The 27,648-nt window shown below is 42.8% G+C and overlaps 1 protein-coding gene across 1 annotated transcript in view; it reads right to left on the bottom strand.

Annotated features, from left to right (window-relative positions):
* The window catches only part of HERC2 (HECT and RLD domain containing E3 ubiquitin protein ligase 2), a 3,346,202-nt gene that overhangs the window by 993,435 nt on the left and 2,325,119 nt on the right, over positions 1-27,648 (bottom strand). The window contains 1 exon segment of the mRNA XM_033948978.1: positions 25,373-25,598. Within this exon segment, the coding sequence (XP_033804869.1) occupies positions 25,373-25,598 (226 nt within the window).

The raw sequence follows: 27,648 nt of genomic DNA, 5'->3' as shown, positions 1-27,648 counted from the left end.
AACTTTATACTTGATTGAACTATTTTCTGGTGTCTATTTTCTTGCTAAAGTTTTGTTCTCAGCACTTTACTTGCCATATTGTTAGATGCATGTGTTAGACAAATAGGTGTTTGCTAAAGTTTTGCTCTCAGCACTTTACTTGCCATATTGTTAGATGCATGTATTGACGTATAGGTGTATTAGATGCCTGGGAAGCAGGTACTAGACGTATTAGACACATGTATTAGACACATCAGATGCATGTATTAGACACATACATGAATGCTAATCACACTTCTTAGACGCATGGGATGCATATATTAGACACATATATTTGAGGCATGTATTAAACGCATGAGTGATTCTCATATGCATGTACTAGGTGAATGTATAACAGGCTAGGAGAATTAACCCACCCAACTCAACCACTACTATCAGTTCATGGCTACATATTAAGAGCTAAATCAATCCGTCTAACACCAACTACACAAACTAGAAACTGAGAGTGTTAAGGAAACCAATATAGCTATTGCAACAGGAAGAGACATACTAACCCGCAACCATGAATTTCCTACTAACCTTACTGATATATCTAATAAGCAGTAGCATCAAATAAGTTAACTCACTTTATCCACAACAACGCTCAATCCACCACCCTGATCTATCAATCAAGCACATAATTACCCCATAAGGAGATAGGGTAAACCATATTAACGTAATCTCAAATAAAGGAAGACATCAATGAACCCCTAAAAAAAGAATAAGGAAAGTAAAAACTATCAGAACCACTACTCCAATCAAGCCTATCACATCCACCTCTATTCCCTGTGCTTATCTCAATACTAGATCTGTCAGGAATAAAGCTTTCCTTATCAAAGATTGGATCAACAGCAAACAAATAGCCTGTCTTTTTCTAATTGAAACATGGCTAATGTCTGATGAAGACCCAATAATAATTGATCTTCTACCAGATAATTTTAAAATCCATACGCTAAACCGTGAGGGAAGAAAAGGGGGAGGATTAGCAATTATTCTTAAGGAAGGATCTGAGTTTGTACTATTGGATTCTAAAATGACCAATCAGCTAGAAATATTAGCCTGTAAAATCAGTAATAAGGAACTGGAAGAATCCCTATCTTGTATACTATTATATGTCCCACCGAAAAGCTGGCCAAAAACCAAAGAGGACTTTTGCGAATTTGTCCTACATAACTCAATTAGTCCTTCCTACAGTTTCATCACAGGCGACATAAACATACACCTAGATGAGGAAGACAATCCAGATACGAAAGACTTTAAAAGCTTTCTCTCTCTACTCAATTACAATCTCCCGCTACCCACACAAACAAATGAAAAAGGTCATCACTTAGATGTAGTAGCTATGTCCACAAAGGATATTTTAGACCCTGCCATCTCTCTACTCAATGGCACCTGGTCCCATGATATCTGGTCTGACCATTTTCCTACTATTTCAAATTAATCTGGACTCATTCAAAATCTAAAACACATCCAAGAATAAAAAGCAAAAAAAGAGAACATCACACAAGGGGTCCTATCAATCCAGAAGAAAATAGGAGTCCAATATCAATCCAAGCGGAAATAGGAGAAGTCGATTTCTGGGATCACTGGATGAAAACTAGCACAGCCATTTTAGATGAAATAGCCCCTAAACTAAAAAGCAAAACTGCGCAAATAAATATAACAAATGGTTTGACACCGAACTTCTAAAAATGAAACAACTAGTAAGAAGGCTAGAAAGAATTTGGAAAAAAACAGAACTGTCAGACCACAACACTGGAGATCTAACATAAAAATCTACAAACAACTGATAAAAGATAAACGTAAAGCATTCTACTCTTCTAAAATTAACCTATTCAGCACCGGCTTAAAATGAATCAATACTAAAGAGCTGTTCAACTTGGTTACAAATTTATTTGACACCACACGCCACACTCAACTCGTGCACAATATTAAACTACCTTCAGCAAATGATCTAGCATGCACTTTAATTTAAAATTAAAAACCTAAGAAACAACTGTTCGACAAATGACACTAACTGTAATCAAATAGCTAACTTACAAGAAAATGAAATACCAGCAGACATGATCTGGAGTTCCTTTCAAGATTTAGATTGGAACAATTACATCAAATTATATAACAAATACTCCAAATCCTTCTGTAGTCTGGACTCATGCCCCCCAGAAATCATGAAAGCTGCTTCTCTGGAATTTGAACTATCTCTGCTGAATTACTTAGCCCATAACCTAAAAAATGGAAAATTCCTCACTAATAATGGTCACATAATAATAACCCCAATTCCAAAAAAATAGTAAAGAATCATCAGCGCTGGTAACCAACTATAGACCAATAGCATCCATTCCATTCATCGTAAAAATCATGGAAAGATTGGTACACTCCCAACTGCTGGAATATCTTGATCAGTTCTCTCTCTTGCATGAAACTCAGTCTGGCTTTAGACCTTTGTTCAGTACCAAAACAATAATTGTGGCCATCTTAGATAACCTGCGTCTCTTGTTTAGTAAGGGCTTTAATGCCCTAATCATGCAATTTGATATGAGCTCTGCCTTTGACTTAGTTGACCATGGAAAAATGCTACAATGCCTAGATGCAATTGGCATTAAGGAAGAGGTGTTGGAATGGTTCTGAGGCTTCCTTATGTCCAGCACCTATCAAGTACGTTTCAATTACGATCTCTCCGATACCTGGAGCAACCCATCAGGCATTCCACAAGGATCATCACTATCCCCATTGCTTTTCAATGTCTAAATGTCCTCACTAGGTGTGCAGCTGACCCAGCTGGGGATAAAAGTATTCAGTTACGCAGATGACTTTACAATCATCATTCTATTTAATAACTCTCTCTCAGAAACTATCCCCAAGGCATCAGAAGCATTAAATCTGATGGAGCAATGGATGAGTGAATTCAAACTGAAACTTAACTCAGAAAAAAAATAAAATTTTTTGTAGCTTCGCCACACCCGCTTGACACCAAAACACCGCTATACGTCAATAACCTCAGCTATCCTATCCAGTCCACTATGAAGGTACTGGGTGTAACACTAGACCAGTGCTTAACCATGAAGGATCAGGTAGACTTCTTAATCAGAAAGGGCTTTTTCACTCTCTGGAAACTTCGATCCATTAGAGCATATTTTGAAAGGCCAGCATTTAGAATCCTGGTACAATCCCTTATACTGAGTCTACTGTAACATAGCCTATTTAGCAATCTCCCCAAAAAACATGCAACAACTACAATTATTGCAGAATGCAGCGATAAGACTGATTTTCAGGTTGAAGAAGTTTGATCATGTAACGCCTTACTACCGACAGCTGCATTGGCTGCCAATGGAGGCACACGTGAAGTTCAAGCTCGCCTGTTTCTGCTTTAAAGTGCTATATGGCCTAGCCCCCAAATACATAACTGTCCTTTTCTCCTTCTCTTCCAACAAACATAAGAGAAGCTCACATTCGATCTTTGTTTCCCCTCCAGTTAGAGGATGTAAACTCAAAAGACATCATCAACACCTTCTCTCACATCGGGTAGCATCATGGGGTAAAGATCTAGAGCAATTGCTTACATTTACTCCTACTACCTATGGGGAATTCAGGAAATGCCTAAAAACATATCTGTTCCTGAAATATCTAGATAGCTGACCGGTACAACTCTCTCTCATCAATATCTGATCCCTGAGCTGCTAATCTTTAGCTTCCACCATGTTAAGCTAATCTTTAGCTTCCACCATGTTAAGCTAATCTTTAGCTTCCACCATGTTAAGCTCAATCTATTTGTACCCTCTTTTAATCTTTGTAATCTTTTAATCTTTGTAAACCGCATAGAACTTCATGGTCCTGCGGTATATAAACTGTTGTTATTATTATTATTATTAGTTCCCTGTTTCCACAGGTGGAGGAGTCCAGGATAGAGGAAACACCGCTGTCGTATCACTCTATGGTGCTCTTGGGACTGGGGACCATGGCAGATGTCTCTGAGCGGTCTTGGCGATTTCCTCCTGCATTGTACTTTGATAGAGTCTTTCATAAAAATCTCCGGAAGCATTGGTTGAATTATGCCCATCACAATGACACACCACACTCAGCATCTGATGTCTACTGGGAGGCATCTAAGGCAGTATTACGGGGCCACAAACGTAAAAAAACAGAGTTCAGCCATGATAGACTCGGTTGCAGTTCCTGCAGATTACTCACAGAACAAAATCCTCTGCCGCTGTGGCGCAACAGATTTGGGCAGTGCATTCCCTAATAGATGACATTTTGGATCAGAGAGCAAGACAGGATATTTATTTCCACAAATTTAAACTCTATCAATTTAGTCCGGTCTTATAAAAAGAAACACAATATAATAAAGATATCAAAGCCAAGCACAATATTATAAAAATAAAATTAATGAGACAAAAAAAATATATTATTTTTCTCGTATTCGAACAGCAAATAATTCTGCAACACTATTTTCTATTCTAAAATCTTTAACAACATTCAAATCTCGCTCAGCTCAGGGAGCAATCAGTACCCTAACTGCTCAAGATTTGGCTAACTTTTTGTAGATAAAATTCAAGGGATCAGGAGAACATTTGTGAACATCTTAGATCCAGAGCCGGACTATTATGCTCCAGACTCTCGTATTCCAATATCAAAGGTCTCCCACTTTACAGTACCCTCATTATTGGATCTGAGAAGCCTGTTTGCCTCAATGAATGTAAAGGGGAACAAAGTAGATTCACTTCCTCCACACATTTTTAAAAAAATTCTTCAATATATTTGGTAAATATATTCACCAACTAATTTCTACCTCTTTAGAGAAAGGGATTATACCCCAAAAAATGGAAAAATTCTACTATTCACCCAAGACCTAAAGATACAAAAGGGAACTTGAATGATATCATTTATAGCAAAAATTATGGAAAAAAAATATTTTTTAATCAAGTTTCTGAATTCCTCGAGAAAACTGGAGCATTACACCCACACCAAACAGGATTTCGACAATATTATTCAACTGAACATTCTCTAATTGGCCTGACATCCTCCGTCCTATATTTCTAGGATCATCATCAATCAGTTCTACTTATATCCTTAGACTTATCATCAGGCTTCAACACTATTGATCACCATCTTCTCTTGAGTAGGATCTTTGGCAATTTCGGAAGTTGCTTTCCAGTGGTTTCAGTCTTATTTTTCTGAACGATCATCAAAGGTAACATTCAATGACTCTTCTTCAAGTATAATTTCGACAAGCTTTGGGATTCCGCAAGGATCAATTTTATCTCTCCTATTGTTTAATGTATTTTTGGCACCGCTGTTAACCCTTAGTCAGTCAATTGGGTTTATACCATTTGCTTATGCAGATGGCATACAACTTTTGTATCCTTCAGATACTAGCTCAGATGTAGAAATTACAGCAGTCAATGAGAAACTATTAAAAATATCTAAATGGTTACATGACAATAAGCTTGCGCTTAACACATCTATAACAGAGATTATGCTATTTCCATGCAGGGAGGGTCAGAAATTAGGAGCCAATATAACCATAAATACAACTACACTTAAGGCAGTTACTAAGGTAAAGATACTTGGGGTCATATTGGACCACAAACTTAGCTACCACGATCATATAAGTTCACTTGTGAAAACCTGCTTTTATAGGTTAAGGTTGATCAGATCACTATTCACTTTTCTTGATGAATCATCGCTGAATATTCTAATACATTTGCTAGTCATATCAAAAATTGACTACTGCAACGCCCTGTACAAGGGATCTACCTTAAAAAAATACGTAGACTGCAAATTCTTTAAAATATCGCAATAAAAATAATCACAAAAACAAAAAAATGATCATGTAACTCTCCTTTTAAAGGAAAAACATTGGTTACCCATAAATCACAGAATCACATATAAAATAGCATTACTCACATACAAAATATTAATAAACAAAGCTTCTGCATTCTTAGAAAGATTTCTAATACCCTATATTCCCACAAAATCCTTAAGATCCGAAGAAAAATCTTTACTAGTAGTCCCCTCGCTAAATTTCATTTATTCAAGAAGGGATGTGATTTTTTTTGTTACAGCCCCTCAAATTTGGAATTCGCTCCTGATCAACATAAGAGAAGAAAAATTACTTAGTAAGTTTAAAAGTCTCCTAAAAAGTTGGCTTTTTAAGGATGCTTTTAACTGATTAATTTAAATTTTATTATTTTACAGTGGACTAGGAATACTGCTATGTGAAAATCAGTGCCTGGGGCTTTAGGGGTTAGGGAGGGCCTGCAGCTTCTCTTTTGTTGAACACCGACCTGCACCTCAGTTGGCTCCCTCGCTCTGGGACAGCTTGTATTTGCTTGCTAGTACTGATGTTTTTCTTGCTCCTCCTGTACTGCCTCTGTTATTTTGCTTGTTTGGGGCTGTTTGCCATTCTCAATAAAGATATGTAAAAAAAAAGAAAATCAAGTGGGTAACCTTCCCCAACCTCTTGTTTCATTACCTATCCCTTTTAATTGCATTTATCCCCTTTTTATTTTATTACCTATCCCTATTTGTTCATGAATTGTATTTAATCCTCTTTTTTTCTCCTCCCTTTTTCAAACATATTATTTTATTAAAATTAGTACTAATTGTCTTATTTTTTGTTTTTTATTTTAACCTAATTTTTAACTAAATGTAAATTGCATTGGATTTGGATTTTGCGATCAAATCAAATATTTTAAATAAACTTGAAACAAATTATTTGGTCCATTAAAAATGACAAGGGTGCCTGTCTTACTGGGGAATCTGAGATACGAACCCAATTATAGGGCATTATATGCCCATCGGGATTTTACCTCCTCTTATTGGGATCACTTCTTTCAGGGACTTCCGCTACCCCGTCTTACTCCAGACCAGATCAATGCTTTGAATGCTCCCATTACACCTGATGAGATAAGACAGGGTATATAAAAGCTAAAATTGGCTAAATCCCCAGGTCCGGATGGTTTTGGGCCTGAATGCTAAAAGCTCCTGGAGGACCTTGTAGCTCCTCCATTGAGCAGATATTTTCAGTTTCTATCATCGGGGGCAGCATCTCTTCAAACCAATCTGGCCCACATCAACTTAATACCTAAGCCGGGGAAGGACCACACACAGGTAGGTTCTTATAGACCAATTTCATTACTAAATCAAGACGTAAAGTTGCTGGCAGCCCAGCTGAACTCCTTCCTGCCATTGCTTATTGGAGATGATAAGGTGGGATTTGTCCCCTCAATGCTTTGCCTCCATGAATCTTATCAAAGCTCTGGTGGCTATCCATGAGCACAGGGGTCAGGGGGGCACTTCAGCTATAGCAGGCCTCGACATGGAGAAGGTTTTTTATAGCATCTCTTGGGAATATTTATTTTGGGTCTTGTCTCAGTATGGGTTCCAGGGGACTTTTCTCCACAGGCTCCGGGGTCTTTACACTTCACCTCAGGCTAAGCTTTTGATTAATGGGGGCTGACAGAGCCCTTCGAGCTGTGCAGGGGGACTCAACAGGGTTGCCCTCTCTCCCCACTTTTGTTTGTGATAGCGTTAGAGCCACTTGGTATCAAGATTAGAACTAGTTTAGAGCTTAGGGGGCTACAGGTAGGGACTATAGAGTGCAATCTCACTATGTTCGCTGATGATATTCTGCTCTTTCTAGACCAGGCACTAGTCCATCTACTGACTGCTCTGTGCTTGGTCCGCAAATTTGGCGATATCTCTGGCCTTCGCGTAAACTGCGATAAGTCTGAGCTCCTGGCCCTGGCAGATGAGCCTCCATAATCCCCCTGGGCAGAAACCCATGCAGTATTTGGGAATCTACCTCCATGTAAACCACGCAGTCATGTATCAGAACAACATAACTTCTAATATTGAGATAATTTAAAGGTTATGTGACATGTGGAAGGATCTCTCTCTGTCCCTTATGGGACGAGTAACTTTAGTTAAGATGATGCTACTTCCTAAATTGTTATATATGCTCCAAACGGTACTTTTGTGGATATTGAGGAGGGATGAGAGAAAGCTTTGCTATATATTCAATGCTTTTATATGGAGATACAGAGTAGGGCTTATCAATTATCAATTATGACTTTTGCCAAACGGGTTGGGCCTCCCGGATATTAGAGCTTATAATGTGCCTTATACACAAGGGGTGACAACAATTCCACATTTCTTGCTCCAGGGTTGGCTTGAGGGTTGGTGTGCCCCTTTCACACTTTTGAATTTGCTCCATTCTCCACGTGGCACGGGGGTACTCTAGTGGCCAAATTAAGATTTTTGCATTCCCTGTGTGAGGCCTAGAAGTGGTGGTGCAGAGCCCAGGGCAAGACACATTTTGCTTCACCTCTGTTGCAGTTAGTAGGTAATACTGGCATTGCGCTAGGGTGGAGTAGTAGGTCTTTTAGGGACTGGGTCACTAAGTAGGTTCACTTTTTGCATAACATTGTTGTGCCAGACACGGGACTTTTTCATTCTTTCTCGTATTTTAAGAATTTGTGGGACATACCGAATACTCAGATTTTGGCTTATAAACAAGCTCGGCACTATTGTACCACTTTGGGGCACACATATGGGGACTCGTGGCATTGTTGGTCTCTAGACCTCTCTTTGATGTGTGTACCGTGTCTTTGAGCTCCCTTTCTCTTTGGTACACCGTTATGCGCTCTGTAGCATCGCGGAGCAATTTCACTCCTCTATGGGATCGATGGAATAGGGGAACTCCAGGCCCAGTATACACAGGAATCTTTTTTGGACTTTTTTTGGACACTTTATGATTTTGTAAAATCGGTGGCCCTGCAGGGGATCCAGTTCCGGATCCTCCACAGGGCATACATAACTAAGGCCAGAGGAGTTACCATGCAGTTGTGGAAGGATCTCCTGTGTGATAAATGCCATCAATCTGCAGGTACATTTCTACACTCCTTTTAGAATTCCCCAAGCTGGGAATCTAGAACTGCTCTTTTCTATGTCTTGAACACCTTTTGCAGAGGATGTTGGAATGAGACTATAGTACACTACTAGTGGGGGATTTAGTCCCTAATGGAAGAGCAGGGCCTGACTGTATTTCAGAGGATGGTTATTTTTTATGACATTATTGGTAGTTAAGAAAACTATATTGTGATTCTGGACACAGGGTAGGGAGATTCCAGTCTCGAGTTGGGTGGATCACATGACAGCGGTGGCCCGTTTTGAACTAAACTACTACAAACGTGCTTCGAGTCTCGTTACTCTGGCCTATGTTGCCCTGTGGAGGGCCTATTTATATCTGCCGCCAGTCTCCAGTGCCAGGTAGGTAGGGGGTGGGCTGGGAGGGGGATCGGATTGTGTGCATGTTGTGTGGTGTATGTGGAGTGAGTATGGGGTGTTTGAGAGTTTGTATTTGATTTTAGTTGCGGTGGGTGAGCCTGAGTTGGGTGCCTCCCATTTTGGGGTAATGAAAAAATGGAGAATACATGGGAATTTGGTGCATCTGTATTGAAAGCCCCTTTTCGTGCCGCACTCCATCTTTGCAGGAGGAAGGGTTTTAATGCAGCTTTTTGGAGATCCTGGTTGGGCGGTTTTGTTTTTTTCATTATTTATTTGTTTCTTCCTCGCATGGTATTGTTATGACAATGCTTTTGGTTGGATCCATTTATTGCTATTTCCTTGAACTTAGTCTGATTTCTGTACCAGAGATTTCTGATTAGTTTGAATTTTTCTGCACGACTAATTTTTTTGTCATACTGTATGCTCTGTTGTGTTCTGTTCTAATTCTCAATAAAAATGATGTTTAAAAAAAGAAAAGCTGGTTAAGAATCTGCAAGTCCAGATTACCAGCACTTATCAAGGCGGACAACCAACAAATCAGCAACTTCCAAGGTAGGTTATCCAGGAATAGAGTGTAGATTTACAAGAAAGAACATTAGCAAAGGTAAGAACCTTTCGTTCTTGTACAACATCACTTTATTCCTAGACAAATGGGAGCAGTCTCATAGAGTCAGGGTGGGACTGACGAGCCTGCTGCCAAAACAGAGGAACCAAAAGCAGCATCCTTCGTATAAGTATTCATGAGAAATCTCCGACAACCTTACCCATGAGGAGGAAATGCCTCTAGTAGAATGAGCCTTCATGGAAAGAGGGTGCTTCTTTCCGGCAGCAATATAAGCAGAAGAAATAGCCATACAGATCCATCTTGAAATGGTGGCATTCAAAACCGGCCTTAACTTATGGGCCGTACCCACTGATACGAACATGTGATTGGAAACGCAAAACTCGTTCGTGATTTCCAAGTACCACAACCTCAGCAATCGATCATGCTTCCTTGAACCCGAGGGAGTAAACGTAGGAAGCCAGAACTCCTGTTTGATGTGAAAACTGGAGACCACCTTCGGGAGAAAGGAAGGAACATCGTGCAGAAACACAAGAATTTGTGATCCAAAGAAAGGGATCTCTGCAAGATAAATCCTGAAGCTCAGAAACCCTGCAAACTGAAGTTATAGCCACCAGGAAAACTGTCTTGACAAAGAGATCCATTAAGAACATAAGAATTGCCGCTGTTGGGTCAGACTAGTGGTCCATCGTGCCCAGCAGTCCACTCACGTGGCGGCTCTTGGTCAAAGACCAGGGCCCTAACTGAGACTAGCCCCACCTGGTTCAGCAGGAACTTGTCTAACTTTGTCTTAAATCCCTGGAGGGTGTTTTTCCCTACGACAGACACCGGAAGAGCGTTCCAGTTTTCTACCACTCTCTGAGTGAATAAGAACTTTCTTACATTCGTATGGAATCTATCCCCTTTCAATTTTAGAGAGTGCCCTCTCGTTCTCCCTACCTTGGAGAGGGTGAACAACCTGTCCTTATCTACTAAGTCTGTTCCTTTCAGTACCTTTGAATGTTTCGATCTTGTCCCCTCTCAATCTCCTCATTTCAAGAGAAGAGGCACAGTTTCTCCAATCTTTCACTGTACGGCAACCATCTTAGTCACTCTTCTCTGGATCATTTCAAGTAGTACTGTGTCCTTCTTCATGTACGGCGACCAGTGCTGGACGCAGTATTCCAGGTGAGGGCACACCATGGCCCAGTACAGCGCCATGATAACCTTCTCCGATCTGTTCGTGATCCCCTTCTTTATCATTCCTAGCATTCTGTTCACCCTTTTTGCCACCGCCACACATTGCTTGGATGGCTTCATCGACTTGTTGATCATAACTCCCAAGTCTCTTTCCAGGGAGGTCTCTCCAAGTATCACCCCAGACATCCTGTATTCGTGCATGAGATTTTTGTTACCTACATGCATCACTTTACACTTATCCACGTTGAACCTCATCTGCCATATTGATGCCCATTCCTCAAGCCTGATTATGTTACGTTGCAGATCTTCGCAATCCCCCTGTGTCTTGACTTCTCTGATTAACTTTGTATCGTCTGCAAATTTAATCACCTCACTTGTACCAATGTCTAGATCATTTATAAAGATTTTGAAGAGAACGGGTCCAATCACTGAGCCCTGCGGCACCCCACTGGTGACGCTCTTCCAGTCCGAGTATTGTCCATTTACCCCCACTCTCTATTTCCTATGATCCAGCCAGTTTTTAATCCACATGAGTATTTCACCCTCAATTCCATGGCTCGCAATTTTCTGAAGTAGTCGTTCATGTGGAAACTTGTCAAACACCTTCTGAAAATCCAGATATACAATGTTGACCGGGTCACCCTTGTCTATCTGTCTGTTTACTCCCTCAAAGAAGTGCAACAAGTTTGTAAAACATGATCTGTCTTTGCTAAAACCGTGCTGACTAGTCCTCATCAGCCCGTGCTCATCCAGGTGATCAATGATGCAGTCCTTTATTAGCAACTCTACCATTTTTCCCGGTCTGAGGTTAGACTCACAAGGATTGCTAGAATCAGTGGTATTGAAGGCAAGGATGGATTTTCATTCCTCTGGATGCACCAAGATTGATAACATCTCCAAGCCTCAGTTGATTTCTTTTTACTGTGTAAGAGAGTAGCTATCATGCTCTGTGGACTGACTGTGCCCGCAAGAGCCAGGCTTAAAGACCAAAGCAGTTTGAATCCTAGAGTGCAATTGGGCTCTGCATAAGGAGATGAGGATGACAGGGAAGCCGGAGCCCATGATCCAGCTGTACTAGGTCAGCATACCACAGCCACCTTGGCCATTTGGGCACCACAAGAATCACCTTACCTCTGTGCACCTTGTTCTGTCTCAGCAGATGGCTTATCATGGGCCATAGAGGGACAACATAAAGAAGACACTCCAGAGGCCAGGGTTGCACCAGCGTGTCCAAGTCTTCGCTTCCTGGCTCGCAACAGCGGTTGAAGAATCGACCCACTTGATTGTTTACCGCCAACACCATGAAGTCAAACGCTGGGTGATACCACTGCTCTACCATGCATCTGAAGGCTCTCTGGGACAGAGACCATTTCCCCAGATCCAGAGTTTGACAGCTGAGATAACCTGCCTGTATGTTGTCCACTCCATCTATATGTATCAAGGAAATCACTAAAAGATGGTTTTCCACCTAATAGAAGAAAAGCTGGGTTTCCAAGCTCAAAAATGAGCTCTTGGTGCTTCCCTGATGATTGACATAGGCCACCGCCGTGGCATTGTCCAAGAAGAAACACACCGCTCAATCCTGGATAATGCGCTCGAAGAGCAAGAGAGCCAACCAAATCGCCTGAAGTTCCAGACTTTCCCTCTGACAGGGCCCAGTGGTCCCAAACCGGCCTAAGCAAAGAGCCCCCCCAGCCATACAGGCTGACATCCATCATCAGGATTATTCAGGCGGGGGCCCAGAGGGGAAGACCCTGGGACAGAGGAGGAATCAACCACCAGGTCAGACTGTTCCAAACCTCCACCTCCAAGGGAGCAAAGTATGCAGTGGATTCCTCTGCGGAAATGGGAACTAAGCACATCTTGCAATGGACGCAGGTGGGCCCTTGCCCAAGGAACCACATCCATGGATGAAATCATGGATCCCAGGACCTGCAGGCATTGCCAGACTGTTGGAGCCAGAGTCTCCAAGAAGGCACATATCAGATTAAGTTTCTCTTGGTGCAAGTCAGGCAGAAAGACCTTGTTCTGCCTTGTGGCAAAGTGAACCCCCAGTTATTCTATGTCCTGCATCGGAATGAGCTGGCTCTTTCGAAAGTTGATCACCCAACCTAGGTGTTGAAGTAGATGAACAACATGATGCCTTTCGGATTTCAACTGGGCTCTGCTGGGATAATCGTTTCAGTAAGTGGGCTGCCACTACCAACATCACACTTTGGTGAATGTCCTGGGCAACATCACTAACCCAAAGGGCAAGGACACAAATTTGAAGTGTTGCTGCAGAACATGGAACTTCAGAAATTTCCTGTGCTCCAGAAAACCACCGAGGCAATCATAGACTGCACTTTTTCCATCCTCAAGCTGGGACCTTGAGGACCACATTGATCGCTTTGATGTCCTGGATTGGCCTCCAGTCTATGGAGCCTCTCTTTGAAACAATGAAGTATATCAAGTATCTGTTGGAGCCAGAGTTGGGCTCTGGGATGGGTTTTATGGCCGCAATGTCCAGCAATTTTTGAACCTTGGTCTACACCCGGGCCTTGTCTGGTCTTCCCACTGGGGAGCCAAGAAAGATCTCTGAAAGGGGCCATTAAAACTCTAGTTTGTAGTCATCCCATGGAATGTCCAGGACCAAGAGATTGGAGGTGATAGCCATCCATTCTTCCACGAAGGCCAAAAGCCATCCCCTGATTAGCTGAGGAGCAGCTGAGAGCCTGGCATCAGAACTGCTTCTTAGGGATAGACGCAGGGTGGCTCCTCATAGATTGAGGATGCCGGGATACACCAAACCATTGTTTGGCTAACTGATAGGATTTCTGACCTGAGTAGCCTCCATAGAACTGTTGGGAACATCTGGAGGGACAAAAGCTAAAACGTCCTGGATCATGAGAGGACCGGGTCCTGCTGTTGGGCAAGAACTTGGGTTTAGGGTCCTACATACTAGTCATAATGTCGTCCAGACCTTTACCAAACAGTAATTGCCCTCTAAAGGGTAACTTATTCAGGGTCACCTTAGAGGATGAGTCACCGGACCACTGCTGGATCCACAACATCCTATGTGTCAAAATAGGGTACGTCGAGAACTAGCTCACCACTCAGAAGAGATCATACAAGGCATCCGCCATATAATCCATTACTGAAATTAAAAAGAGGAGATCTTGGAGCACTATAGTTTCCTAATCATATTGAAGTTTTGCGTGGCAAGCTCTGGCCATGAAAGAAGCAGCTATTGCCACTTCAGCCTAGAGACCACAGTCAAAGAGCCGTTTGAGGGCAAAATCAATCCTACAGACCTGGGTATCCTTCCGTACAACTCTTCCATCACTAGGGAGAGAAGTGTGCTTGGTAACCTGTGCCACTAAGGAATCCACTTTCATGGACACAAAATATTGATTACCGTATTTTCACATAGATAACGCGCACCTGTGTAAAACGCGCACACGGGTATAGCGCGCGAAAAACACAAATTTATGTACAGAAATTTTTATATTCCGCGCACACCTGTATACCGCGCATGCTGCCCAACTCTCCCGTCGCTGCCCGACTCTCCTTTCACCCGCCCCAACTCTCCTCTGGCCACCCCAACTCTCCTTTCGCCCACCCCGACTCTCCTCTCCCCCTTGAAGTCCTGTCCCCACCCTGAAAACCTGATGCCCCCCCAACGTCCAATTCACCCCCCCTCGCAGGACCGCTCGCACCCCCACCCCGAAGGACCGCTCGCACGCACCCGCACCCCCACCCCGAAGGACCGCTCGCACGCACCCGCACCCCCAACCTGAAAGACCGCTCGCACCCCCACAGCCTCCCGACCCCCCCCCCCATCATGTAGAAGCTCCTACCGGTGTCCTGCTGCTTCCTCTTGGCGGTCCCGACTCCCCGACACGATCGGGGCAAGAGGGAGCTCAAGCCTTCTTGCCCCAGCCCAACCGCGGCACCCCCGACACGATCGGAGCAAGAGGGAGCTCAAGCTCTCTTGCCCCCCCGACTTCCCCGACACATCGGGCAAAAGGGAGCCCAAGCCCATCTTACCCCGCCAACTCCCCAACTCCCCGACAATATCGGGCCAGGAGGGAGCCCAAGTACTCCTGGCCCTGGCGACCCCCCCCCCGCTAGTTGTTCGTGGCCAGGAGGGAGCCCAAACCCTCCTGGCCATGGCGACCCCCTCCCCCCCCCCTGCACTACATTACGGGCAGGAGGGATCCCAGGCCCTCCTGCCCTCGACGCAAACCCCCCTCCCCCCAACGACCGCCCCCCCCCGCTGACCCGCGACCCCCCTGGCCGTCCCCCATGACACCCCCACCCCCCTTCCCCGTACCTTTGTGTAGTTGGACGGACAGACGGGAGCCAAACCCGCCTGCCCGGCAGGCAGCCATACGACAGAATGAGGCTGGATTGGCCCATCCGTCCCAAAGCTCCGCCTACTGGTGGGGCCTAAGGCGCCTGGGCCAATCAGAATATGCCCGGGAACCTTAGGTCCCTCCTGGGGGCAGGGCCTTGGGCACATGGTCGGGTTGGGCCCATGTGCCTCAGGCCCCGCCCCCAGGTGGGACCTAAGGCTCCCGGGCCTATTCTGATTGGCCCAGGCGCCTTAGGCCCCACCAGTAGGCGGAGCTTTGGGACGGATGGGCCAATCCGGCCTCATTCCGTCGTTGGCTGCCTGCCGGACAGGCGGGTTTGACTCCTGTCTGTCCGGCCAACTACACAAAGGTACGGGGAAGGGGGGGGGGGGTGTCATGGGGGACGGCCAGGGGGGCCGCGGGTCAGCTGGGGGGGGCGGTCGTTGGGGGGAGGGGGGTTTGCGTCGAGGGCAGGAGGGCATGGGATCCCTCCTGCCCGTAATGTAGTGCGGGGTGGGGGTAGGGGGTCGCCGTGGCCAGGAGAGTTTGGGCTCCCTCCTGGCCCGAACAACTAGCGGGGGGGGGGGGTCGCCAGGGCCAGGAGGACTTGGCCTCCCTCCTGGCCCGATATTGTCGGGGAGTTGGGGAGTCAGCGGGGCAAGAGGGCTTAGGCTCCCTTTTGCCCCGATCGTGTCGGGGAGTCGGGGGGGGGAGAAGAGGGCTTGAGCTCCCTCTTGCCCCGATCATGTCGGGTGTCGGGACCGCCAAGAGGAAGCAGCAGGACACCGGTAGGAGCTTCTACATGATGGGGGGGGTCGGGAGGCTGTGGGGGTGCGAGCGGTCCTTCAGGGTGGGGGTGCGGGTGCGTGCGAGCGGTCCCTTGGGGGTGGGGGTGCGAGCGGTCCTGCGGGGGGGGGGGGTGAATCGGTCCGTCGGGGGGGGGGAAACTATGTAAAAAAAATTTTGTACAACGCACTCACGTGTATAATGCGCAAGGGTGTGCGCGATACGTAAAAACCACATATAACACGCGCGTTATATGCGAGAAAATACGGTAAATGCGTCTGCCATATGGGAGTTTGGACATGGCTCTAGCAACTCTCAGAGGACCCTCTGGCACCTCCCAGTGATCCATGAGCATTTTTGCTAAGTCCGGATGATAAGGAAAGGACAAAAACTGCAGCTTCGTGTTGCTTATAACGGAGCATTCTTCTATTGCTGACTGCCCAACCTCTAATTTCAACTCCTGGAGGGATTCAGAAATTAGACCAACCAAATACTCAGGTCTTACAATAATCTTTGCACCATAGAGTCCACCCAGATTCGAAGCCTCTCCCAAATCCAGATCTTGAAGTTCTGTGAGTGCCGCTACATCTCCCGGAGTGGTAGTGCCTGCCTCCATAAGCAATGGAATTGTTAGGTCGTCCTGATCATCCTTTTTAGCCAACAAATAATCCTTGGCCAACTCAGGAATCCTGGACTTAGGACTCATGCACTTTGAAGGAAGGACCCCCGCACAAGCAGGGACACCAAAGGAGGCACATTTGGCGCCTTTTCCTTGGCTAGATAGGCCTGGAAGAGCATATTAATAATTCCAGGGGAAACCTTTGTCTGGAGCACCTGCCTTCTAGGAACTCTTTTTCATACTTTTAGATAAATTTTTCCTCAACGCTGAATCATGGCTGCATTTCACTGGGGCAACAAGTATGCTATCCCTGCCAATTTTGACTTTTTGGACTGGCTATCCCCCACAGAGGTTGAGGGAACCAGGGCTGACAAAATCTTGCCCCCCTCCTGCGCCACACAACACGTGGAACATAGCTGCTCACAGGACAGCCATCTGCCACAAATATGGCATGAATCCAGAGTATCCTACTCTGAGGAGTCCATCTGAATGGTTTTCTTACAAAAACAAAGCTTTTAGAGGCAAAAAAAAATCTTTACATTTAAATCAGGAAAATCCTAGATGGCCACCAGGGAAAGCAATTTTCAAAGGAAAATAGCTCAGGAAAAGTTTCAAAGATGTTTCAAGTTTATTAATGGCTTGATTAACCGCTTAAACCAAGTTTCTAAGCGGTGTACACTTAAAAAGTTACATATGTTGGGTAACAAAAACAGTCCATACAATTAATAAATAAACTTATTGTGCTAAAAATTTACAATGTTAAACACAAGGTAAGGAGGGATGAAATACATTTGTAAGAAAGAGAGGAGACATCAAAGGAAAATACAAAAGGATAATAAGACATTAAGGGGGAATAAAATAAGCAAAGCAATTAGTTAAAAGATTAACTTGCAAATGCATGTCTAAAAAAGGAAAAGTTTTTAACTCGTTTTTAAATTTTACAAACTCTTTCTCCTCCCGTAAAAACATAGGGAGGGCGTTCCTTCGTCTGCGGTGCTGTACAGGAGAGATAAATTGGCTCCTTGTATTAATGATTTTTTAGGAGGGAAATAGATAAAAGATTTTGTTCGCTGGATCGTAAGGTTCTCTTTGCAGAATAAGGGATAAGTAATCTAAATAAAAATGCTGGGGTCTTATTATATAAGGTTTTAAAAATAACTGTACATAATTTATGAGTAATTCTATGTATAACAGGAAGCCAGTGAGCCTTTTTAAGGAGTGGTGTTACATGATCAAATTTCTTTCACCTTTTATGATTTTTATCAGCACTTGTATCCCTCTGAAACCTCTTCTACTAATGCCCATCTCAATTCATTCCTATCTTTCCCTCACCCTTCTTTATCATCATCAGAGCCTACCTCACTTATCTCTGACTTTACAGCCCAAGAACTTACAGATGCCATCAATTCTATGACTCCTAACAAATCTCCGGGCCCGGACGGCCTTACTGTTGAATTCTACAAAGCCTTTCTCCCCTCCCTGCTTCCATTCATCTTATCATTTTTTCAGAATCTCTGTGCTCAGGGCTGTTCCATAGGCTCTTTCACAGAAGCTACTCTCATTGTTTTCCCCAAGCCAGGTAAGGACCCTCACAACGTTAAAAATTACCGCCCCATTTCCCTAATCAATGTCGATGCAAAAATTTTTGCCAAAATTCTTGCTTTCCGTTTACAATCTGTTCTTCCTTCTCTCATCTCACCTGATCAATCAGGCTTTCTGAACAATCGGTTTTCCTCCAATAACACCCGCTTACTTTCTCACATTATACACCACGCCTCATCATATTCCGACCGCCTACTGATCCTAGCCCTTGATGCTAAGAAGGCATTTGATCGTCTCGAATGGCATTTTCTCTTTCATATCCTTTGTTGGTATGGCTTCCCTGAATCTTTCTTATCCATGATTAGAGTTCTCTACTCCCATCCAACGACTCGGATTATGATCAATGGAAATCTTTCGCGACCCTTCTCTCCATCCTGCGGAACAAGACAGGGTTGTCCACTTTCCCCACTACTTTTTAATCTTGCCCTGGAACCACTCTTAGCTGCCTTTATATACGATTCAAGGATCGGGGGGTTTCAATCAGGCCCCTTCTCAGTCAAACTATCGGCCTACGCCGACGATATTCTTCTTTATGTGACTCCTGAATCCCTAATCTACGTACTTGAACAAATTAATCACTACTCTACTATCTCTGGTTATAAACTAAACGTCACTAAATCTGAAATTCTTCCGCTCAACTGTATTGATGTTCAATCTGAATCTTCTCAATATGGGCTTATCTGGTCTCCTACTAAGATTAAATACCTAGGCTTATATTTTGTATCCTCACTCGACTCCACTTTAAAACTCAACTCTGATTTTATATTTTCAATTATTCGTTCTTGCACTTCCAGATGGTCCCCTTTGAATCTCTCCTGGTGGGGTAGACTTTCTACCATAAAAATGATGATCACACCCAAGATCAATTACATTCTCAGCATGCTTCCTTGTCTCTTCCCTCACTCTGTATACTCCCAAATTGAACACCTTCTCTCATCTTTCCTTTGGCAGGGCAAACAACCTCGCATAGCATTGCGTAAATTGAATTGTTCTAAACTGGAGGGTGGAGTTAACTTTCCCAGTTTCAGGGAGTATCACTACGCTTTCTTGTTATCTCAAGGCTCCATTTGGCTGACCCATTGCTCCTAAAACACAAACACAATACCCACATGGCTATCTTTAGAACATTCGACTGTGGACCCCTACTACCTCCAGCATGCTCCTGCCATTCCTCTTCCTCCACTAGCCAAACAAAACCCGATTTTGTTTAATACATGGCAGGTGCTTCATCGCATAGATTCTATTTCAGAGAAAAAATTGGGTGAATCAATACTAGCACCGATCTGGCACAACCCCAAACTTAAGATTGATAATGCAGTTGTGGTTTGGAAAACCTGGCATCGTCAGGGCATTTGGAATTTATCTCATCTTATTATAGATGACAAATGGATTATCTTCTCCGATATTATGGCAAAATTTAATATTCCCACCTCTCAGTACTTTAGATGGATACAATTACACCATTGTCTTGCTGCAAAATTTTATTCTCCTTCTTCTCTTCATACTAACCCGGACTTGCAATCTAAGATTCTCACCTTTTCAGCCTCTAGGGGTCAGTCTTTCAATTGGTATAAACTTATTCAACCTAAATGTTTTCCTGCTGTCCCGGATTCCAAAACCAAATGGAATCAAATGTTGAAGTCTCCTTTCACTGATGGAGTCTGGACTACTTTGTGGACCAAAATTTTTAAATCCCTTCACTCTGCCTCTCATAGGCAAACAGCAATTTTCCTTAACCATCGAGCCTTTTGGACTCCCACTAAAACTGCTAAAGTCATGAGATCCTCGGATAATCTTTGTTGGACCTGCAAGTCCTCTGAAGGATCCTTACGCCATATGCTATATGAATGCCCTCATTTGCAGATTTTCTGGACATCTATCTGGCAGATGATTACCCAAATTTTTGCGCTTAATGACCCCTTATCTTTTGATATTATTATTCAGGGCTCCCTAGCTCTTTCCACACCTCTCTCTATGTATCATGACCGTCTTCTAACCCTTTTGTTATTTCTCACTCTTCAAATAATATTACAAAATTGGAAAGACTTTACGAAACTTGACTTCAACCAGTGGTGGAATTCTGTTTGTCTCCATAATAAATACGAATGACATATGGCAAATCGTTGTAATTCATCGTTATCCTATACTAAAACTTGGTCGATAATAATGGAATTTTGTGGTATGGACCTTTGACTGTATATTTACCTGATCTCTTTTTGTCTTATTCATATTAATTTTTAATATGTTTACTATGAACACTCGCTCTGTTTCTGTATTTTCAGATATAATAGCTCTCCGTTTGATTTAGCATGATTATTGTCACTACATTTTATTCCTGACATTGTACTCACTTGCCAATTATTATCCTTTAATGTGTCTTCTCCCTTTTATATCCACGTTATTATTGATAACTGATGTATTAACATATACGTGCTGTTTCGTATCTTTGTTTATTACCTATAACCCGATCTCTACTCATGTGCAATGTGATTTACTTGATGGTGTCCTTTCTTTCGATTACTTCCGTAGTTTTTCGGAAGCTTCTCTCATATTTCTGTAACTCTTTTGTTTATAAAACCAATAAAATTATTGGAACTGAAAAAAAAAAAAAAAATGACCAAGTCAAAATGATCTACCAACAATAAAATTTCTAAAAACACAAAGAACACTGTACGCAGATAAAATGTTAATTATCATTTGTATTTGTTTTTTTTTTTCAGAGGTCAAGGCAGATGACTTTAAAATATGCAGTCACCTCGTAACAACTATACAAAAATAGACAAATATACCCCCTCCCCTTTTACTAAACACGATAGCAGTTTTTAACGCAGGGAGCTGCGCTGAATTCCCCTCGCAGCTCCCGACGCTCATAGGCTCCCTGCGCTAAAAAACACTGTTGCGGTTTAGTAAAAGGGGGCCATAGTGCAAAATATAGACAGCAGATATAAATTCTCAAAATGGATACATTTTGATCACTAAATTGAAAATAAAATCATTTTTCCTTCCTTTTTCTGTGGGGATTTCATGAGTCTCTGGTTGCACTTCCTTCTTCTGTAAATCCAATATTTCTTTCTTTCTTCCCCCTTCCCCGGCACCACTGCTGCTATGGTCTCCGTGCGGAAATGTGGTACTTTCAGTGCAGTATTGATCAATCTGAGGTCCAGAATTGGCCTCCAGTCATCTGAGCCTTTCTTTGTTATGATGAAGTATATGCAATATCTGCCCAAGCCTGATTCTTTGTCCGGTACCGGCTCTATGGCATGAAGATCCAGTAGCCAGCCAGAGAATCTACAAAGAGATCTGGAAGGGTGATATAAAACTCAATTTTATAACCTTCTCGAACAACTTCTAGGACCCAACTGTCTGCACCTATCTGAGGTCACTTTGACCAAAAGGCTGACAGCCGGCCCCCTATCTGGGGGGGGGGGGGGGCTGGCCTCTGTCCTGGTGTCATTGTGATTTATTGGAGGTTGCAGAGGATTGAGACCCAGAAACTTGCTGTCTCCTATCCCTACTGAACCTCTGTTATGATCCCTGCATCACTTGGCCTCCTGAATAAGAATGGAATCTTTGAAAACCTTGAAAATTACCACTTCCGTACTCTGAGTCATCTGGGGGTCTGCTGTCTAGCAAAGAGTTAGGGCGGGGGTCTGTAACACTGGCTATCAGATTATCCAGACCTTTGCCAAATAGCATCTCCCTTGAAAGGGAAGGCTGGGGGACTTGGAGGAGGCTGAGCCCAAGACTCCTGTCCCTCCCCCACATGCTCCATTGCACTCGGGAAATGGATACTTCTCAGTCAGCCATTCAGCACAAACCTGGCATGATACAGGGGTAGGAAGAACTGAGGGGTCCATCCCTGTCAATTTTAAGTAAAATTAAGGGGATTTGATGCAGATGGAGGCTTTAGAAAAAAAGATCATTTAAAATTGAAGATGGCTGTCGCCAGAAAAATCGTACCAAAAAAGTCCCATGGGAATTTCCCTAAAGTACAGAAAATGCAGGGAAAGTGTTTCAGAGGTGTGGTACCTTGTCTGGCTGTGAAAACCTTCAAAATTCACTTTTGGAGACTCCCCCATTTTTTTTCCATAGGCTATGATAGCTTTAGTCATAGTGCTATGTGCCTGCCTACTTCAGCTCAGGAATGCAGGTTGTATAAATGGAGAACGCTGTCTCACAGGTTCACCAGATGAACTTGGTCTTTGGGCTGCCAGCTGGATCGAGGTCAGACTGAGCCTCAGTCCCCAGAAAACCTCATGCCATGAAGGGGGAGAGGACCATGCAGCTAGCTCACTATTAATCCCAGCCAAACCAGGAAGAAGCCAAACAGCTTGAGCTCAATCTCCTGGAAAATCAGGGAATCGTTCAGCTATGCAGGGTACGGACCCTGAGCTAAAAAAATACAAAAGGGCTGATCCTGTTATCACCACACTTCCACAGCCTGAGTTTGCATCTTCTCACAGGCAGAGGTCCTAACAAGTGGGAACTCTGGGCACCGAGCCTCCAAATGAACACATAGAAAACAAAGGATAGGGTTAAATGAACATTTTTCTCAATGGAGAAGGGTAAATAGTGGTGTGCCGCAGAGATCTGTACTGGACAGTGGCATAGTAAGGGGGGCAGGAGGGTGGTCCATCCCGGGCACCATCTTAGTGAGGGCACAGGCACCTGTCTTCCTCTCTGCTCCCCACTTACATGTGTGCACGCCACTTCCCTTCCTCTGTACCTCTGTAACGTTCCTGGCGTGACCAGCAACCCCCAACCAGCTGTCAAAGCAACGTTGGCTCTTCTTCCGACGTCACTTCATGTTGGTGCCTAGGAAGTAATGTCAGAGAAAGAGCTGATGCCGGTGTGGCAGCAGCTTGGGGGATACTGCTCGAGCCAGGAACATTACAGAGGTACAGGGGAAGGAAAGTGGCTTGTGCATGGTAGGAGGGGACAGGGAATGAGTGTTTGGAGGTGGGGGTGGATAAGAGGGTAGGGAGGAGCACCTCTCACCCTCACTAAGCCACTGCTACTGGGACCAATGATAAACATTTAACTTATTTATAAATGATCTGGAAATTGGAACTACGAATATGGTGATTAAATTTGCAGATGACACTAAACTATTCAAAATTGTTAAAATTAATGCAGACTGTGAAAAAATGCAGGAAGACCTTAGGAAATTGGAAGACTGGGCGTCCAAATGGCAGATGAAATTTAATGTGGACAAATGCAAAGTAATACACATTGGGAATAATAATCTAAATCATAGTTACCGGATGCTAGGGTTTACCTTGGGGGTCAGCACTCAAGAAAAAGATCTGGATGTTATTGTGGACAATATGCTGAAATCTACCACCCAATGTGCGACGCGGCCAAAAAAGCAAACAAGATGCTAGGAATTATTAGAAAAGGGATGGTAAATAAGACTAAGAATGTTATAATGCCTCTGTATCGATTAATGATGCAACCTCACTTTGAGTATTACATTCAGTTACGGTCTCCTTATCTCAAAAAAGATATAGTGGAACTAGAAAAAGTTCAAAGAGCGACCATGATGATAAAAGGGATGAAATTCCTCTCGTACGAAGAAAGAGGTTAGGGCTCTTCAGCTTGGAAAAGAGATGGCTGAAGAGAGATATGACTGAAGTCTACAAAATCCTAAGTGGTGTAGAACGGGTACAAGTAAATTGATTTTTTTTTTAATTTGTATTTTAATTTAGAAATTTTTGAGTACAAAACAAAACATAGAAGAATCTGAATACAAATCACAGCCTTAAATCTACCGCATGGTTTCTTCACGGAGACTAAAAATTCCCAGTAATAGCAAACCAAAAATCAAGCCTAGTGTCAAAAATTCAAAAGAGCACTTTGAGATCTATGTGACAGACTATCCCAAATGGCCTGAAATTTTTTCTATCGACCAGGACCACAGTGTTTTACATCCAAATATTCAAATTTTAACAGAATAAACCGTTAATTTCTCTACATTGTAACAGTAGGCACCTCAGCCTACCTCCATAGTAAAAAAATATATTTCCTAGCCAACAAAGAAGCTGTTTGCAATAACTGATTATTCCCCCTGGTCAATCCCAAAGAAGAAATTTGAGAAAAAAGCAAGACATCCACCTGCTGAGGAATCTTTCTCTGCAGGATCGTATGGAGATATATGATTGATTTTTTACTGCATCATGATTTACAAAAACTAAGGAACACTTGATGAAGTTACAGAGTTATCCTTTTAAAACCAATAGGAGGAAATATTTTTTCACTTGAAGAATAGTTATGCTCTGGAATATATTGCCAGAGGATGTGGTAAGAGTGGATAATGTAACTGGTTTTTAAAAAGGTTTAAAGAAGTTCCTGGAGGAAAAGTCCATAGTCTGCTGTTGAGACAGGCATGGGGGAAGCCACTGCTTACCCTAGATCTGTGGCATGGTTTTGCCAGGTACTTGTGACTTGGTTTGGCCACTGTGAAGACTATTCTTATGTTCTAATACCCGAAAACAATAAAACCACAGAGCAGAGCAGAAACACTTCTGATCAACTTGCTTGCAGAAAAACAATGCAAGGGCAGGAGCAGCTTGTAAGTTCAGATGGTTCAGAACAACTAGACACATTGCACTCGAAAAGCCTTTTGCATTAGAATTTTCCTAATACACTGAATACTGAATGTGGCTCTAAAATATTTTGGAATCCATTTTGGAATCCATCACTAGTAAAGAGACCAAACATATGATTAATAATTTTAATCTGCACAATATGTTTAAGCTTCTTATATTTGAATATTAGTATAAGTAGGAATTAAAATGATTTCTCTACCAAGTTTCTTCAATGGTTGTATTCTTTTCAGTGGTCTAAGAGGACTTGGACAGGTAGCATATGCAATTTGTTTCCATCACCTTTATTTATATATGCACTGGAGTAAGCCAGCAAGGAACCACATAAAAAAAAATAAAAAATAAAATGTAAGAGAGTATGATAATACAGTACCCAGATATGATGCCCCTAAAGGATCTCTTGCAGTTTGGAACAGGACAGGTTCATGAACAGATGGTGTTGCTACATCCACTATTGTCCAGGCAACACTATGGGATGATCCACAAGCAACACGGGTGATTTTTTGACCTTCCAATCCCTGAACTAGTGTGGGTTTCCTGTTGACAGTAGTAGTTCCATTCCCTTGCTGTCCATGATCATTATCACCCCAAGCATAAACCTTAAAAAGTAAATATGCAAGGCATAATTAATACTTTTATTGTGGTGCAAGCAAAATAATAAAAGGCTATTATAAAAAGATAAACAAGTTGGGCTTCTCAGCGTAGAGACAAGATGGCAGAAAGGATTTAAGAAAAGTTTATAAAATCATGACTAGGGTGGTACAGGGAAATAGAGAACAATTGTTTACCTTTTAAACAGTACTAAGATTGGGTAATAAATCGGTAGCAAACTTAAAACAATCAGAGAAAACACTTATGTTTATGATTATTAAATGCATGATATATCACCCTTTCCTAATTAGATCACAGCAACTAAAAACAGGGTTCATAGTCTAAAGCGCACTAGGACAAAGGCGCGCCGACAACCCAGTGCAGACAACTGAGCGCAGGGCTTGATCGCACCGAAGAAAAAACGTATTTTAAAGGGCTCCGATGGGGGGTGTTGGTGGGGAAACCCCCCCTACTTTACTTAATAGAGATCGTGCTGGCGCTGGGGGGGGGTTGGGGGGTTGTAACCCCCCTCATTATACTGGAAACTTAACTTTTTCCCTGTTTTTTAGGGAAAAGTTAAGTTTTCAGTATAATATGGGGGGTTACACCCATCACACACACCCCAACATGGCAGCGTGAGGCAGCACTATCCCTATTAAGTAGAGTGGGGAAGAAAGAAAAGAATACCAATAAATAAAAATAAAATGTCATAACACGCATACTGAATAGATCAAAACAATAAAAATAGCAAAACCAAAAGATAGGGGAAAGGTACCAATGATAATTAATGGACAAATACATACAAAAAAAACAGTTGCACAGCCAGTATCACACCTAACTGACATCTGTCACTATCTCAAAAGCACAATGGAAAAAGTAGGTTTTTGACAAGGATTTGAACTTTAAAAAATGTTAATTCAGAGTGGATATCTGCCTGGAACTCACTATACAGTTTGGGTGCCACGATACAAAAAAAAACAGATTTATGAGTAGTCCCCTAATTCTATTAACTTGGGCACAAAATTTGATGTTTATTGGTCAAAGTTGTGCATATAAATGAATTGGTAAATTAGCCAATTAGCATTAACAATTGGATATAATTGCTCAGTAAAAAGTGATGCTTTGGTTTAGAAAATCCTGTACCTTTGTCTACTCAGCTCTATTATAGTGAGCTTAAGAATTTGGCTTGCTATTGGACCATTTGAATAGTTGCCTTGAACCAGAGTCTAGCTAGGAGGGGCCACTCCTGGGGTACTTTCATTTCCTGTGACAAAGCCTTGGTGGGAACACATGTGCTTGTAGCACTGCAAACACTGATTTTGTTTTAAGAATATAATCTAATACTTTCCCTTCAATCTTCTACTCTGCTTTCAACTTTTTTGGGGAAGTTTGGTTCTGATCTGCTTGGTTCTCTACTGCACTAAGGACTCACCCTCCCTCCCAATCCCAGGGTTTGCAACTGATATATAGACAATCCAATAATCAATAATACTTTTCAGTCAATTTCCATACCGACCAATCAGGATGACTTCTATTCAGTGCAATCATGGTGGTGCTTTAGTTCCAAGGTACACCATCAGGAGACTTAGGGCATGCCCCATCTGTCATTAGCTTTCTAGTATTAAGGGGGGTGGGGGGTTCTGTAAACTTAAGAAGGAATTTAATGAAATTAAACCAGCTTCTCTATCACTCCACATATTCATACAAATTTACCAGCACTGCCTCAAAGAACACTGCACAACAATTTTTTGGTTAAGTCTTGATTCCTGAAAAGTTTTTGGTGATTATGACAGGTACCAACTTGGTATGCTCAAATATGGTTTTGGTTTTACTGCATCACGTAAGAACTATGAGAAATAGACATTTTTATGTTTACTGACAATAAAATATATAGTCAAGTTTACGTTTCGCACAAGCGACTAAATGAAACAGAATTAAAAGTGTTTTGCTCCCGAGTTTCTTTTATATTCAGTGTCTGGTGCATCACGTTGTAGCATCCAACAATAGTCGGCAAGCATTGACGGATTCCAATTGCCCTGGTATCGTTTCTCCATCGTA

Source organism: Geotrypetes seraphini, chromosome 6 (genome assembly GCF_902459505.1).
Source record: "Geotrypetes seraphini chromosome 6, aGeoSer1.1, whole genome shotgun sequence".
Lineage (NCBI taxonomy): Eukaryota > Metazoa > Chordata > Amphibia > Gymnophiona > Dermophiidae > Geotrypetes > Geotrypetes seraphini.
The sequence above is the reverse complement of the archived record's forward strand: the minus strand, read 5'-3'. Positions and strand labels throughout refer to the sequence as shown.